This window comes from Clupea harengus, chromosome 20 (genome assembly GCF_900700415.2).
Source record: "Clupea harengus chromosome 20, Ch_v2.0.2, whole genome shotgun sequence".
In the NCBI taxonomy this organism is placed as follows: domain Eukaryota; kingdom Metazoa; phylum Chordata; class Actinopteri; order Clupeiformes; family Clupeidae; genus Clupea; species Clupea harengus.
In genome coordinates, this window is record NC_045171.1 from 1,066,843 (window position 1) to 1,083,670 (window position 16,828).

The 16,828-nt window shown below is 47.4% G+C and overlaps 1 protein-coding gene across 5 annotated transcripts; it reads left to right on the top strand.

Annotated features, from left to right (window-relative positions):
* The first annotated feature begins 1,558 nt into the window (after positions 1 to 1,558).
* LOC105910380 (histone-lysine N-methyltransferase KMT5B-like) lies at positions 1,559 to 16,570 on the top strand. 5 transcript variants are annotated; one of them, XM_031587192.2, is made up of 12 exons: positions 1,559 to 2,154; positions 2,976 to 3,066; positions 4,636 to 4,863; positions 5,546 to 5,548; positions 8,911 to 9,058; positions 9,953 to 10,118; positions 10,822 to 10,931; positions 11,636 to 11,802; positions 12,498 to 12,517; positions 13,135 to 13,271; positions 13,634 to 13,833; positions 14,459 to 16,570. In XM_031587192.2, the coding sequence occupies exons 3-12, from the start codon at positions 4,746 to 4,748 to the stop codon at positions 16,075 to 16,077; spliced, it is 2,688 nt and encodes an 895-aa protein (XP_031443052.1). In that variant the 5' UTR covers positions 1,559 to 2,154; positions 2,976 to 3,066; positions 4,636 to 4,745; the 3' UTR covers positions 16,078 to 16,570. The 5 variants fall into 5 exon arrangements, with proteins under 5 accessions (XP_031443052.1, XP_031443054.1, XP_031443053.1 ...); XM_031587193.2 differs by lacking the exon at positions 1,559 to 2,154 and adding an exon at positions 2,201 to 2,292; XM_031587194.2 differs by lacking the exon at positions 2,976 to 3,066.
* Positions 16,571 to 16,828: the final 258 nt, after the last annotated feature.

Here is a 16,828-nt window from a genome sequence, read left to right on the forward strand (position 1 = left end):
CACACACACACTCATTGCCCTATGAGATGATATGAAGCCTGTGTGCAGTGCTCATTGCCCTATGAGTACACACACACACACACACACACACACACACACACACACACACTCATTGCCCTATGATATGAGATGAAGCCTGTGTGCAGAGCTCATTGCCCTATGAGATGTGTGCAGTGCCCTATGAGTACACACACACACACACACACACACACACACACACACACACACACACACACTCATTGCTCTATGAGATGTGTGCAGTGCCCTATGAGTACACACACACACACACACACACACACACACACACACTCATTGCTCTATGAGATGAGGGTCCATCATGTTGATGGTTGGAGAGATGAGGAACATGGCGGACACAGGGGCAGGGTCAATCAGGAGGCGGGGTCAACATGATCACATGACAACATTTGGAGCACAAAGACTCTGTTTGAAACTCTGCTAAAGTATGTTTTGTTTTGGGACTGTACGTGGTCATTAATAAAGGTAACCACTTAACATTTTTTGCCAATGCTTATATTCTATATAACATTTGTATTCTGATGTTTTTGAATAGCTCATGCAATCTGTCTGACAAATAAAATGAAATGAAGGAGGAATTTATCAATAGTTTATAATCTGATAGATACCAGTATCTGTTGTATTTTGAAGGCGATGTAAGATGCTTGCATTTTCATTTTCTTGTGCTTTTACGTACACTGCCTCTGAAGTTCTCTTTAAATCTGCATATGAAAGACATGATTGCAGTTGTGGTCAGTGATCTTGTCAGGTTTTTAATCCACAGGAAAAGAATGTCCCTGGTTTAAATTTTAGTAGTGAGAAATAAAATGTCATTCAGCTGATTCATTTCTCAGGTTGTGGACAGCTCTGTGTGGCTTCACATTCTCCACACGTCATAAGACTTAATGGGTAAGGATGGTCCAGAGGACGCAGCTACGTTTAGTATGGTCTGCATGGACTGTCCGTGCAGGCGTGCAGCACCAACATTTTGACTCCACCTGGATTTGACAGCGTGGACTGTACATGTGCATGCAAATTCCAATGCACTGGCAAAGGGTGAAGAGTAAACAACATCGATTTCTGCTATGTATTGACTTAGCAGATCCTTCTGTGCCAAGCAATGTACAGCAACACATGCTGGAGAGAAGGGTCCACAACAGCAAAACTATAACTATAACCATACGTGTTGCGTAAATGCAGACGTTTTGAACTATAGGCCTACTTAAACCTTCGTGGATTACTGTCTACATCTGCAGGCCTATTGATATACCTGTTAACACTGTACACACACATATCTGATGATTTTATACTTCATTGGACATGCATTATTAATCATATATCAAATATACTCTGTCGTCTAGTAGGCTAAATCAAAGTCCATATAACGTCTCTGGCGAAATGTTATCATGTCTTTCGCCTTGGTTACTCTGCAGCTTCTAAGATGTCCTTTCGTTCATCAGTCATGTTGGTCCTCAAGTGTCACTTGGGAATTGCGGTTGAAATCTTTGGACCCCGGCAGTCGGCCGAGTGTACCTGGACTGGGCTCCACCATGAAACGTACAAAACATTGTGTAGCAAACAGATAAAAACGGAAGCACTATAGGATGCTTGGACAATTCCAGGTTCATTATAAACGCATAACTGATTATTTATCCCATTCCGTTTTTTTTAAATGTCATGCTACTTCTGACTTTCTGTTCTTTGACAAGCATCAACGTGATTTAAAAACGTTTCTGGGGACCATCGAGTCGCCCGAGTAGTCTACATTTGAAGTTGAAGGGTTTAAAGGGAAAGAGGTTCGGGTTTGCGGCAACCACTTTTGTGTATCTCCGAGGAAGTATATACTATACTATTTGTGTGGAATTCCAGACTCCATACTTGGTGAATTGAATTGAATTAATGTATGAATAAGTCAAATAATTAAGAACTACGACTGAGATTAAAAAGTCAGTGTATTCCTACAGACCACACAAACTATTTTTTTAGCTAGCTAACCTTACACTGTGGGCTAACGTTACGTCCTTCTCTGGGAACAGAGTCTTACCGCCATCTTGAATTTTAATGTTTATTTCTGAGACTTTTTGTTTGATCAAGCGGTGGACAAACTCCTAAATATCGTTTATGAGAAGAAGCAGAAACGTAAGTAACAGCAGCTCATTTTATTTTTAGTCCAGTGGTGTACAGTCACCGTACAATATGCTTACTGCAAGCTAACTTTAGCTAATGTTAGCCATCACTAGCTAACTGTTAGCAATGCAACTGACAACGTTAGCTATGGTAGGCTACACGACTAGCCACTTAGCATGCAGCTTGTTTAGAGATGAACTGTTATCCCACTTCACTGAGCTAGCTAGCAAAGAACCCAAGCGGGCTTAGCTGCTTCGGTACTGGTATAGTGTTACCACTTTAGTCTGCCGTGGAGCAGTCGGTTTAAAGCAGTGCAGTGGTTTAAATTACGTTTTGTTTGTTTTGAAACAGTAGCCTCAACTTGAGATGGGAATGTACCCCGGTTCACTGAGTTAGCTAGATTCTCTCAACGGTTAAAGTAAAAGGTTACAGAAGCCGATTCTTGCTAGTTATTTTTGCCTTAATGTTAGCTACTTATATGATAGCCATGTAACTGTTAGCTAACGGTAGTCAGTTCAGATCATGCAAAGGTCTAGCTCCCTACAATGTGGGGGTTTAACACGGTTGATTTTGTTAGGGTGAGGGTTTGTCGAGCTCTGATCTGTGATGACCAGCTGCTAGTAACTTAAACGTTAGCCTGCGATAATGTATTGTATCGTTGTGTGGGTAAGGACTAGCATTGATTGCCTTTTGGTCAACCAGTACAGTTGTTGACGGGGTTAGCAATTGACTGCTGGAGCACCGGCACGTAAGAGCAGTTCAAGAGGGGTCTTCGTTAGCCAAGCTTCCATTACCGGTGCTAATAATCTAACCAGTGGTACATTTCTCGTTAGCTGCTGACCGTGGTGCTGGAAGAGGGTTTCATTAGCTAGGTATATCCTGCTGATTGAGCCGAATCCGCTTGATGGAACGACAGATTGCTAGGTAAGTCGACGGTCAGGGCTGTGCTAAAATAACCAAACATTCGCTAACTTCTGCTGGCTAATGAAGCCCCTTTATTAACCACTTTGCCGATGTCTAATCGTCGTCTGATATTATCTTTCAGGCTTTAACAATAGACAGCCCATGTGTATTTGTAGCTGTGCTAACAAGTTATTACAGCTAACTTAGATAGTAGCTTACAATACAAGTTTCCTTGCAGCGTTTTGCTTAGACAATACTAACTGGTTAACTTCCAACGTTATCGCATGTTGAAGTGTTGGCTATGCTAGCTGGCTAGCAAGTTGTCGTCGTCGTTCTAGTGCTCAGTGTATCCAGCTTTAACGCTACTCCGTATCAACATATCCCAGTACTATCCAGTTAGCTGACTGACTACCTTATCCTAACTCTTTGCACACTGCTCCCAACAAGGATAGTCATACATTAGTCGTAGATTATAGACTAATTGGTTAGATGGGTGTTACATTGTTAAAATCAATGAACTAATGTGAGATTAATGCGTATAAATTAACTGTTAGGTGTATTGTTGAGGTTGGTTGCCAAGCAGGGATGTAAGTTTGCGATTTGGCCATCTTGCTACAGACGTCAGTTAGGTTGCTGGCTAGCTAGTGTTAGCTGGCAAGATTTGACCAGAATTTCGCGAGTGTGATCTTCTCTCTCCAGTGTATGTTCACAAGCATTTCCCTAGAATACAGGATATTCTTTGGGTGTTGTGATATGAAGATGTGACCGAGTAAACGTTGACCAGTTTCACTGTTCAGTCAACGTTAGCAAGCCCTTAGCTAGCTATCTAGCTACATCGCTACACTATCAATAGCATCTCTCGAGATATAAATGGTATGATGAGTAGCAAATTAGCAGTATTAGCAGTACCTGACTTATAGCGAAAATGTGAGTTTGCCAGCAACAAGCCGATCGCACGAGTTTCACATGATTCAATGTTCTATGCAGATACAAATTAACGCCAGTCCTAACCAACATAACCTTACAATCTCATTAGGGTAGGTAGATAGCTAGCTAATTATTATGAAATGTGGCCTCTTTAAGTAACAACTACTCGTACTTGGCGTTTACTGTCGAACCAGGTAATGTGTGATGTCAGGTGTGCCAATATTGTCTTCTGTTTTTGTAATATCACCAAATCCTTGCCGACGGTTGGTCAGACCGTTGTTGTTGGTCCTACCGCCACTGTGGGGCGCTATACACCAGTTTATGAAAGTTTGATGCCTGTTGATGCGCTGAATTTTGTTTGTTCTTTTGGAGCTGTTTCACAAATACAATTTGGTTATATTTCATCTTATTATGAACTGATTACTATATCATCATTATTATATATATCATAAAATAAAATCTGACTTATTATTATTATTATTATTATTATTATTATTCATTTTATTATTATATAAATGTACTTCCCGTAAAGTCAGTATGGTGATATTGTGCCCTTTTATTGTGATCTTTATCATGGCGTGTTGTCTCTTTCTAACTGAATATTCCCCTACGTGTTCATATGCAACTTGGTGCTAACAGTAGTTCATCCCCTTGTCCCTGCAGACAGTGCACTCTGGACCCCGGCCAGCCCCAGCAGCGCCCTCCTCTGCTGGACTAGATGCTCCTGGCCCAGGCTGCCTGGCGGAGTGACGTGGTTGGGCGAAGCCGAGACCATGGTCCTGAATGGCAGGCGGCAGCAGCAGGCGGCGGGGCAGGCCAGGCCTCCATCCTCCCAGCGCTCTCAGCTACGCTACGGAAGGAGCTCCCCGAGCGCACGCAGGGCCAGCCGCAGTGAGTAACACACACACACACACACACACACACACACACACCCTCCACACGCAGGGCCAGCCGCAGTGAGTAACACCCACACACACACACACACACACACACACCCTCCACACGCAGGGCCAGCCGCAGTGAGTAACACCCACACACACACACACACACACACACACACACACACACACACACACCCTCCACACGCAGGGCCAGCCGCAGTGAGTAACACACACACACGCGCACCCTCCACACACACCCTCCACACACGCACCCTCCACACACACACCCTCCACACACACACCCTCCACACACGCACCCTCAACACACACCCTCCACACACACCCTCCACACGCAGGGCATCCTCACACATTGAATTCATATTTTACATTTGGGCACATACTGAGCTTACCTGTTTGTGATTATATATATATATATATATCGACACACACACACACACACACACACACACACACACACACACACACACACACACACACACACACACTGTATGTTTGTGTGGGCTCTCTTGGTGCGCTTGGAATGGAGTAGGTGTGTGTATAACAGTGTTGACTCATGTCTCTCAGTACTTGTGGTGTGTGTGTACACCTGTGTTGATGCCTGTGATGTGTGTGTGTGTGTGTGTGTGTGTGTGTGTCTACCTGTGTTGATGCCTGTGTGTGATGTGTTGTAGGGGGTGTGTGTGTGTGTGTATACGTGTGTTGATGCCTGTGATGTGTTGTAGGGTGTGTGTGTGTGTGTGTGTGTACCTGTGTTGATGCCTGTGTTGATGCCTGTGTGTAATGTGTTGTAGGGTGTGTGTGTGTGTGTGTATACGTGTGTTGATGCCTGTGATGTGTTGTAGGGTGTGTGTGTGTGTGTGTGTGTGTACGTGTGTTGATGCCTGTGATGTGTTGTAGGGTGTGTGTGTGTGTGTGTGTGTACCTGTGTTGATGCCTGTGTGTGATGTGTTGTAGGGTGTGTGTGTGTGTGTGTGTGTGTGTGTACCTGTGTTGATGCCTGTGTGTGATGTGTTGTAGGGTGTGTGTGTGTGTGTGTGTACCTGTGTTGATGCCTGTGTGTGTGTGTGTGTGTGTGTGTACCTGTGTTGATGCCTGTGTGTGATGTGTTGTAGGGTGTGTGTGTGTGTGTTGATGCCTGTGTGTGATGTGTTGTAGGGTGTGTGTGTGTGTGTGTATACGTGTGTTGATGCCTGTGTGTGATGTGTTGTAGGGTGTGTGTGTGTGTGTGTGTGTGTGTGTGTGTGTGTGTGTGTGATGTGTTGTAGGGTGTGTGTGTGTGTGTGTGTGTGTGTGTGTGTGTGATGTGTTGTAGGGTGTGTGTGTGTGTGTGTGTGTGTGTGTGTGTTGATGCCTGTGTGTGATGTGTTGTAGGGTGTGTGTGTGTGTGTGTGTGTGTTGATGCCTGTGTGTGATGTGTTGTAGGGTGTGTGTGATGTGTGTGTGTGTGTGTGTGTGTTGATGCCTGTGTGTGATGTGTTGTAGGGTGTGTGTGTGTGTGTGTTGATGCCTGTGTGTGATGTGTTGTAGGGTGTGTGTGTGTGTGTGTGTACCTGTGTTGATGCCTGTGTGTGATGTGTTGTAGGGTGTGTGTGTGTGTGTGTGTGTGTACCTGTGTTGATGCCTGTGTGTGATGTGTTGTAGGGTGTGTGTGTGTGTGTTGATGCCTGTGTGTGATGTGTTGTAGGGTGTGTGTGTGATGTGTTGTAGGGTGTGTGTGTGTGTGTGTTGATGCCTGTGTGTGATGTGTTGTAGGGTGTGTGTGTGATGTGTTGTAGGGTGTGTGATGTGTTGTAGGGTGTGTGTGTGCCTGTGTTGATGCCTGTGTGTGATGTGTTGTAGGGTGTGTGTGTGTGTGTGTGTGTGTGTGTGTGTGTGTGTGTTGATGCCTGTGTGTGATGTGTTGTAGGGTGTGTGTGTGTGTGTGTGTGTGTGTGTGTGTGTGTTGATGCCTGTGTGTGATGTGTTGTAGGGTGTGTGTGTGTGTGTGTTGATGCCTGTGTGTGATGTGTTGTAGGGTGTGTGTGTGTGTGTGTTGATGCCTGTGTGTGATGTGTTGTAGGGTGTGTGTTGTAGGGTGTGTGTGTGTGTGTGTGTGTGTGTGTGTGTGTGTGTGTGTGTGTGTTGATGCCTGTGTGTGATGTGTTGTAGGGTGTGTGTGTGTGTGTGTGTTGATGCCTGTGTGTGATGTGTTGTAGGGTGTGTGTGTGATGTGTTGTAGGGTGTGTGTGTGTGTGTGTGTGTGTTGATGCCTGTGTGTGATGTGTTGTAGGGTGTGTGTGTGTGTGTGTGTGTGTGATGTGTTGATGCCTGTGTGTGATGTGTTTGTAGGGTGTGTGTGTGTGTGTGTGTGTGTGTGTGTGTGTTGATGCCTGTGTGTGATGTGTTGTAGGGTGTGTGTGTGTGTGTGTGTGTGTGTGTGTGTTGATGCCTGTGTGTGATGTGTTGTAGGGTGTGTGTGTGTGTGTGTGTGTGTTGATGCCTGTGTGTGATGTGTTGTAGGGTGTGTGTGTGTGTGTGTGTGTGTGTGTGTGTGTTGATGCCTGTGTGTGATGTGTTGTAGGGTGTGTGTGTGTGTGTGTGTGTGTGTGTTGATGCCTGTGTGTGATGTGTTGTAGGGTGTGTGTGTGTGTGTGTGTGTGTTGATGCCTGTGTGTGTGTGATGTGTTGTAGGGTGTGTGTGTGTGTGTGTGTGTTGATGCCTGTGTGTGATGTGTTGTAGGGTGTGTGTGTGTGTGTGTGTTGATGCCTGTGTGTGATGTGTTGTAGGGTGTGTGTGTGTGTGTGTGTTGATGCCTGTGTGTGTGTGATGTGTTGTAGGGTGTGTGTGTGTGTGTGTGTGTGTTGATGCCTGTGTGTGATGTGTTGTAGGGTGTGTGTGTGTGTGTGTGTGTGTTGATGCCTGTGTGTGATGTGTTGTAGGGTGTGTGTGTGTGTGTGTGTGTGTGTTGATGCCTGTGTGTGATGTGTTGTAGGTGTGTTGTGTGTGTGTGTGTGTGTGTGTGTGTGTGTGTGTGTGTTGATGCCTGTGGTGATGTGTTGTAGGGTGTGTGTGTGTGTGTGTGTGTGTTGATGCCTGTGTGTGATGTGTTGTAGGGTGTGTGTGTGTGTGTGTGTGTGTGTTGATGCCTGTGTGTGATGTGTGGGTGTGTGTGTGTGTGTGTGTTGATGCCTGTGTGTGATGTGTTGTAGGGTGTGTGTGTGTGTGTGTGTGTGTGTGTGTGTGTGTGTGTTGATGCCTGTGTGTGATGTGTTGTAGGGTGTGTGTGTGTGTGTGTGTGTGTGTTGATGCTGTGTGTGATGTGTTGTAGGGTGTGTGTGTGTGTGTGTGTGTGTGTGTGTGTGTGTGTGTGTGTTGATGCCTGTGTGTGATGTGTTGTAGGGTGTGTGTGTGTTTGATGCCTGTGTGTGATGTGTTGTAGGGTGTGTGTGTGTGTGTGTGTGTGTGTGTGTGTGTGTGTGTGTTGATGCCTGTGTGTGATGTGTTGTAGGGTGTGTGTGTGTGTGTGTGTGTGTGTGTGTGTGTGTGTTGATGCCTGTGTGTGATGTGTTGTAGGGTGTGTGTGTGTGTGTGTGTGTGTGTGTGTGTTGATGCCTGTGTGTGATGTGTTGTAGGGTGTGTGTGTGTGTGTGTTGATGCCTGTGTGTGATGTGTTGTAGGGTGTGTGTGTGTGTGTGTGTGTGTTGATGCCTGTGTGTGTGTGATGTGTTGTAGGGTGTGTGTGTGTGTGTGTTGATGCCTGTGTGTGATGTGTGTGTGTGTGTGTGTGTGTGTGTGTTGATGCCTGTGTGTGTGTGTGTGTGTGTGTGTGTGTGTGTGTGTTGATGCCTGTGTGTGTGTGTGTGTTGATGCCTGTGTGTGTGTGTGTGTGTGTGTGTGTGTGTGTGTGTGTGTGTGTGTGTGTGTGTGTGTGTGTGTGTGTGTGTGTGTGTGTGTGTGTGTGTGTGTGTGTGTGTGTTGATGCCTGTGTGTGTGTGTTGTGTGTGTGTGTGTGTGTGTGTGTGTGTGTTGATGCCTGTGTGTGTGTGTGTGTTGTAGGGTGTGGAGCAGGAGCTCTGGAGGGGGAGCGGCGCCATGTTCCCTCCTCGGGGATGACGGCCAGGGAGCTGTGTGAGAACGATGACCTCTCCACCTGCCTCATCGTGGATCCGTACCTGGGCTTCATGACACACAAGATGAACCCCAGGTCAGTCCCCAGTGTGTGTACACACACACACACCCTACAACACATCACAGTCCTCACAGACCTTTTATCATGACGCACAAGATGAACCCCAGGTCAGTTATCAGTCCCCACAGACCTCACACACCTTTTATCATGACGCACAAGATGAACCCCAGGTCAGTTATCAGTCCCCACAGACCTCACACACCTCACAGACCTTTTATCATGACACACAAGATGAACCCCAGATCAGTTATCTTGACGCTCACAGACCTCACACACCTTTTATCATGACACACAAGATGAACCCCAGATCAGTTATCTTGACGCTCACAGACCTCACAGACCTTTTATCATGACACACAAGATGAACCCCAGATCAGTTATCAGCCCTCACACACCTCACAGACCTCACAGTCCTCACAGACCTTTTATCTTGAAGCCCTCTGGACGAGCCCGTGCAAAGACTTCCATATTCTTTACATGTGTGGGTGTTGAACCGTGCATCATTTATAGAGTATATAGAAAAGCCTTTATTGTCATTGTATTTGCATACAACGAAATTTGGAGCGCTGCTCCTGTTGGTGCGACGAGAGACAACATATAACACAACAATAGTACAAAAGTATATATATATATATTTTATTATATTATTATTGTACATGAATTTGTGTCAACAGTGCATTTTTTTTGTTTGTTAGAAAGCATAGTTTGTGTTGTAGAAAAATAAAAAGTATTTTAGCCATAATGCTCACATTTATTTTTCTTTCTTTCCTTCTGTATTTGAAAAAAGTAAGAAGTAGAAAGGTGTCGTCACAAAGTACTTTTTGAACAGGACCCAACATAATATGCTTCTGGGTTTACTCAGCGCCAAGATCTCTTGGAACATGATTGGGTGATGTTTCCGTCCTGTAGGTTTCGACCAATCAAAGGCCGGCAGGAGGAGCTGAAGGATGTGATTGAGCGTTTAAAGAAGCATGACAACCTGGAAAAAGCCTTCAAGGCCCTCACGGCCGGAGACTGGACGCGCAGCCATCTCCTGCACAAGACCAAGGCTCAGGAGAAACTCTTCAAAGAACACGTGCGTGGCTAGCACACACACACACACACACTTTAGTGACTCCGTACCTCTAGACCACACTAAATGACCACTGTGTTAAACATGTTTAGTGACCGTCCCCTTCCAATTCTGCATGACTACCACATGATGATGTTGTTAAATATGAGCAGCCACATACTGTAGCTCTCTATGGAAAACTAAAGCTGGTGAATAATCCCGCGCTGTAATATTCTAACGGGGAGTTACACCACATCAGCACCCGCCCCACCCAAGGGCCCGTTTCTTTGAAGCATTTGTTGTTGCTAGGTAACCAAAAACCCGGCTACTAGCACTTCCTGGAATTTTAATGTTGTTTACGCTAGCTAGCTATCCAACATTGTAGCATATGTGCAGTACTCAGCAGCTTTAAAAACACAGCTATATAGGAAATGTATTGAATATCCCTCCCTTCCCTGTCGAAGCGTCCTTGAGCAAGACACTGAACCCCTAATTGCTCCTGATGTGCAGTGTGCCATCAGTGTAAATGTATAAATGTGTATACATCCTTGTAAGTGGCTTTGGATAAAAGCGTCTGCTAAATGACTAAATGTAAATGTATTGAATATAGGCGCTGCCAGTGTCAGAAATGTGTTTGGTGGCCAGGCACTAAATCTACAGCATTTTCCCACCTAAATCATACATCTGAAAGAATGTTTGTGTTTGTTTGTGTGTTTTTGTTTTGCAGGTATTTGTTTACTTGCGCATCTTTGCCACCAACAGCGGTTTTGAGATTTTACCCTGTAATCGCTACTCGTCAGAGATGAACGGAGCCAAAATAGTGGCGACTAAGGAGTGGTAAACAAACAAACAAACTAAACACAACAACAAGTTTACTTATCACTGAGCCAATGGGAACACTGGGTTTACATATCACTGAGCCAATGGGAACACTAGTTTACACTGAGCCAATCAGAACACTAGTTTACATATCACTGAGCCAATGGGATCACTAGTTTACATATCACTGAGCCAATGGGAACACAAGTTTACATATCACTGAGCCAATCAGAACACTAAACACTAGTTTACACTGAGCCAATCAAAACACTAGTTTACATATCACTGAGCCAATGGGATCACTAGTTTACATATCACTGAGCCAATGGGAACACTAGTTTACATATCACTGAGCCAATGGGAACACTAAACACTAGTTTACATATCACTGAGCCAATCAGAACACTAGTTTACATATCACTGAGCCAATGGAATCACTAGTTTACATATCACTGAGCCAATGGGATCACTAGTTTACATATCACTGAGCCAATGGGAACACTAGTTTACACTGAGCCAATCAGAACACTAGTTTACATATCATTGAACCAATGGGAACACTAGTTTACATATCACTGAGCCAATGGGAACACACTGAGCCCCACTGCCTTTTAAAAGATGAGAGATTATTTCCAGAAACATTAGAAGTTTTTTTTGTTCCTGATTGAAGAGCCATTTTGTGTTGTCTTGAGTTGTGTGGGCCTGTGCTGTGCCCTCTGCAGGAAGCGCAATGATAAGATCGAGTATCTGGTGGGCTGCATCGCCGAGATGACTGCCAGTGAGGAGAAGACCCTCCTTCGCCACGGCGAGAACGACTTCAGCGTTATGTACTCCACACGCAAGAACTGCGCTCAGCTGTGGCTGGGGCCTGCTGCCTTCATTAACCACGGTATGGACACACACACACACACACACACACACACACACACAGACACGTACTCATAAACCTTTTGAACCAGAGATCCCCTTTCTCTCTTACCATTCATTAACCATAGTATGACCACATCATTGGGTGACATCAACCATGGTGTACACACACACACACACACACACACACACACACACCTCTTGGTGATACCAGAGACCTTGTTCTCTGTATATTGCTTAGATGCTAAACAATGTGATAAGTAGCAGATTAGCCGGCAGTTGTTTCCCATTTCAAGGGCAAGTTTAAAGGTTTGTTAACAATAATCTTACATTGACAAGAGAACAATTCTCTTAAAATGTCTTCAAATGAGGCGCGTATAGTAATCTCTTACCAAAATGATTCTGTGAGATAAACTATTGTGAGTTGTATTGGAAAAGTCCTTCTACCCGTCATCCTGTTTAAGCGACAGTGGTACAGGAGGTAGAGAAGTCGTTTAGTAATCAGAAGGTTGCTAGTTCGATTCCCTGTCGAAGCGTCCTTGAGCAAGACACTGAACCCCTAATTGCTCCTGATGTGCAGTGTGCCATCAGTGTAAATGTAAAAATGTATATACATCCTTGTAAGTCGCTTTGGATAAAAGCGTCGGCTAAATGACTAAATGTAAATGTAAGCTCCAGGTTTCTCATATGATTGTTTTGTTTCCCCTTGATTTTCAGACTGTCGGCCAAACTGTAAGGTGAGTTTTCTCGGTCATCCAACCAAAGCTTTTCTCCTTTTGCCATAGACTGAGCTGCTTGTTTGTGTTTGGGCCGTCTAAGATAGGGATTTTCAACCGGGGGTCGGCGGCCCCCTGGTGGTCCGCGACGGCATTGCAGGGGGTCCGCAACATGAGCCTATGTTGATCAGTTCACCATTGAATTTTTTTTATTTTTATAAATTCGCTTTGATATTTCAACACATTTCCAGATTACTCGAATATTGTGAAAAATATCTAAAATAAGAAAAATATGTCAATCTAAATAGTTTTGCCATAGACTGAGCTGCTTGTTTGTGTTTGGGCCGTCTAAGAGCTGCTCTTCTCTCCTCTTCTCTGCTCTTCTCTCCTCTTCTCTCCTCTCCTCTTCTCTGCTCTTCTCTCCTCTTCTCTTCTCTTCTCTCCTCTTCTCTGCTGCTCTCTCCTCTCCTCTTCTCTGCTCTTCTCTCCTCTTCTTCTCTTCTCTGCTCTTCTCTCCTCTTCTTCTCTTCTCTGCTCTTCTCTCCTCTTCTCTGCTCTTCTCTTCTCTTCTCTTCTCTGCTCTTCTCTCCTTCTCTCCTCTTCTCTGCTCTTCTCTCCTCTTCTCTCCTCTTCTCCAGTTTGTGTCCACAGGCAGAGACACGGCTTGTGTCAAAGTTCTCCGAGACATCGAGCCGGGCGAGGAAATCTCCTGTTACTACGGAGACGGCTTCTTCGGTGACAACAACGATCTTTGTGAATGCTACACCTGTGAAAGGTATCAGTCGTGATCAGTCACTGTGGAAATGGACCAATCAGAGAAGAGATTTGAACAGCTTCACCTTCTCTGTCTGGACCACACGTGTGTGTGTGTGTGTGTGTGTGTGTGTGTGTGTGTGTGTGTGTGTGTGTGTGTGTGTGTCTGAGCTGTGGACCTGATGTGAGATGCTGTACATTGCCAAATGTAGATTTGTGATCGTATAGGATTGTGAGGTCCCTGCAGATTCCCACTCTTGCTCTTTCTGTGTGTGTGTGTGTGTGTGTGTGCATGTACGTGCCTGTGTGTGTGCGTGTGTGTGTGTGTGTTGCGTGTTGCGACTGTGTGCGTGCGTGTGTGTGTGTGTGTGTGTGTGTTTCAAGGCGAGCCCTGGGTGCGTTTAAGTCGAAGGCCGGCCTGCCCGTGTCGGCCCCAGTCATCAACAGCAAGTACGCCCTGCGGGAGACGGACCGGCGCCTCAACCACCTCAAGAAAATGGGCGAGAGCAGCCAGCACTCAGACACACACTCCGTTGGCTCACACACCGACGCAGACTCTCAGGAATCACCACAAACACACTCGTGTAAGCAGCACACACACACACTCAGACACACACTCCGTTGGCTCACACACCGACGCCGACTCTCAGGAATCACCACAAACACAGTCATGTAAGCAGCACACACACACACACACACACACCAACACGGACTGCTGCTGATTGCAACATGACATTCATGTTTGCTGGCAGGAATGTTGCACTCACTCCTAACACACACACACACACACACACACACAATTCCACTTCAAACACACTACACACTCTGCATGCAAACTTGGCAGCCTTGAGTCGCAGATGGGAGACCCTCCGTATGTACTGAAGACAGACAAGACAGACTGTGTTTAACATCTTGAGCTACAGACAGGTCAGCTTCAGAGAGAGAGAGAGAGAGAACTTCAGCCCTGTGTGTCTCGCCTGAGTAGCGAGAGAGAGAGAAAGAGAGAGAGAAAGAAAGAAAGAAAGAAAGAGAGAGAGAGAGAGAGAGAGAGAGAGAGAGAGAGAGAGAGAGAGAGAGAGAGAGAGAGAGAGTTTGATGTCCCCCAGCAGCACTGAGACTGCTTTAGTGGCTAGGCTGAGTGTTGGAGTCGCTGCAAACCCGACTGATTAAAAGGCTTCTTCTGTTCTTCCTCCTCCTCCTCATCCTCAGCAGCGCAGAAGCGCTTCTCCAGCGCCAGTGTGAAGCTGAGCCGAACCCGAACCCAAACCCGCCAGGACCAGAACTCTCTGTCTCACCCTCTCTCCTCCGCCGCGCCTCCCAAAGCCACTTCAGTCTCCAGCAGCAGCAGCAGCAGCAGCAGCAGCAGCAGCGGTCGCCGCCGCTTACCCAAGAGGCATCATCGCTCCCGGTCCAAACGGGCCCCCCCCTCTGCAACCACCCCCACCCCCACCCCCACCCCCACGAGCGTCCGCTTGCGTAGCCAGGTCCGTGTCCGAGGGGGGGGGCAGCAGCACAAGACGCCCTCGGCGCCCCCCAGGACCTCCAGACCAGCGCTGTGCCACAGCATCAAGCAAGAGGCGGACGAGGAGGCCGGGGTGGGGGGGGGTGTGAGGGCGGCGCAGGGGTCGGAGGTGGAGCATGTGTGTGGCTACAGGACTCGCAGGCTGACACGCACACTGCTGAAGGAGCGGCAGCAGGAGGAGGCTGCAGCCGAGGGGTCAGGGGTCGAGGCGGGGTCAGGGGTCGAGGGCTCAGAGGTTGCGGGGTCAGAGGTCGAGGGGTCAAGGGTGGAGGGCTCAGGGGTCCAGCAGGAGTCCCACGACGCCGACACCACGCATGTGGGCGGGGTCATCATCAAGACGGAGCCGGCGGACATGGAGGAGTACCTGCAGCACGGGGTGGGTGTGGCCACGTCCAGCCAGCATCCCCCCCCAGCCAATCACAGCACGCGGGCAAAGTCACGACGACGACTGACCCGTCTGCAATCTGATAGGACAGTCAAACAGGAAGAGGAGGGGCCTCTGTGCCCCCCTCAGCCCTTCGTCCCTGCAGACTCTTGCCCCTCCCCTTCCCCCAGTCTCAGGACGCTCAGCCAATCAGTGAGCTCAAAGGACTCGAGTCGTCGCCGCCATAAAGGCGCTCCGTCGAGGCGCAAGGGGAAGCGGAGACGGAAGCGGCGTCTGGTTCGGTACGACGCCCTGCTGATCGAAGACATCAGCGGCATCCCCAAGCTCACCCTGCGTCGCCGTAGCGACAGCGGCAGCAGCAGGAAGAAGAGCCGCAAGGCGGCGGCGGCGAACGCAGCGAGCTCTCAGAAGAGCCACCGGCACTCTTCCTCTCCTCCCTCTTCCTCCTCCGCCTCCAAAATCAGCATCAAGTTCCGGAAGAAGCGTCACGCCGACTGGGGCGGGGCTTATGTGGCGCACCTCAACAACGGCGGCGTATCCCACGGCAACCACACCAAGCTGAAGATCCAGCTGAAGCGGGAGGAGGAGGAGGAGGAGGAGGAGCAGCAGGTGACTCAGTCACACACCGCCCTCGCAACCAGCGGGCCGCCAGGGGGCGCCAGAGAGGCGCTGAAGCAGCACGAAACACACGGCAGCAGCAGGAGCCGCCGCCCCCACCCTCCTCCCCCCACGCCTTCTTCCTCATCGGAGGAGGAGGACGAGGAGGACGAGGAAGAGGAGGAGGAGGAGGACGAGTTTGAGGACGACTTCTTCCCACTGCCTGCGCCAAAGCGCCTGCGGCTGATCGTGGGGATGGAGTCCATCGACATTGATATCTCCTCCAGGAGGAGACAAGACCAGGCCATGCGCCTCCACACATAGGAGGTCACATGACTACTCCTGTAGGGTCACATGACCTGGTCACCTGACCTCCCACCATCAGCGCCACAGGTGTTCAGCACAGGTGTTCAGCACAGGTGTCGATGGAAAAAAAGGGTTTTTATTCTGGAAAGGACAACATGTCGTCCTGTATGGAACTTTCATTCCAATCAATGGATGTTCTGTAAATTATACAAAAAACAAAAGAATCATACCATAAAAGTCAAAGCACTTCTGTTTTTGTAAGATAACAAGGAAGATGTAGAATATTATAAGTGTTGGGAAAAGCTGCCCATGCAGATTTATATAAATATATAATTTTCTTTTTTTTTGTATTTGCTTTGGTGCTGTTTTGGTGAGACTGAATTTGTTTTGTGAAAGGTCGAGGGAACTGTTCCTGTTCCTGTTCCTGACCATGCAGGTGTAAGAGGGAGATGAAGGTCTAAGGGCAAGCAGTGATGCTGAAGTGTGTGTGTGGCTTTGGATATGTCTCACACACACACACGCACACACACACACACTACACGCACAGGACTCTAGTGGTGCTGGTGGATATGTGTTCATGAACGCATAGTGAACCACACACACACACACACACACACACACACACACACACAGGACTCTAATGGTGCTGGTGGATATGTGTTCATGAACGCATAGTGAACGGCACACACACACAATCAGCTTGGTGAGATGGCTGACCTCTCAGACTTCGTGTGTGTGTGTGTGTGTGTCTCACCGCCTGTAGTCTGAC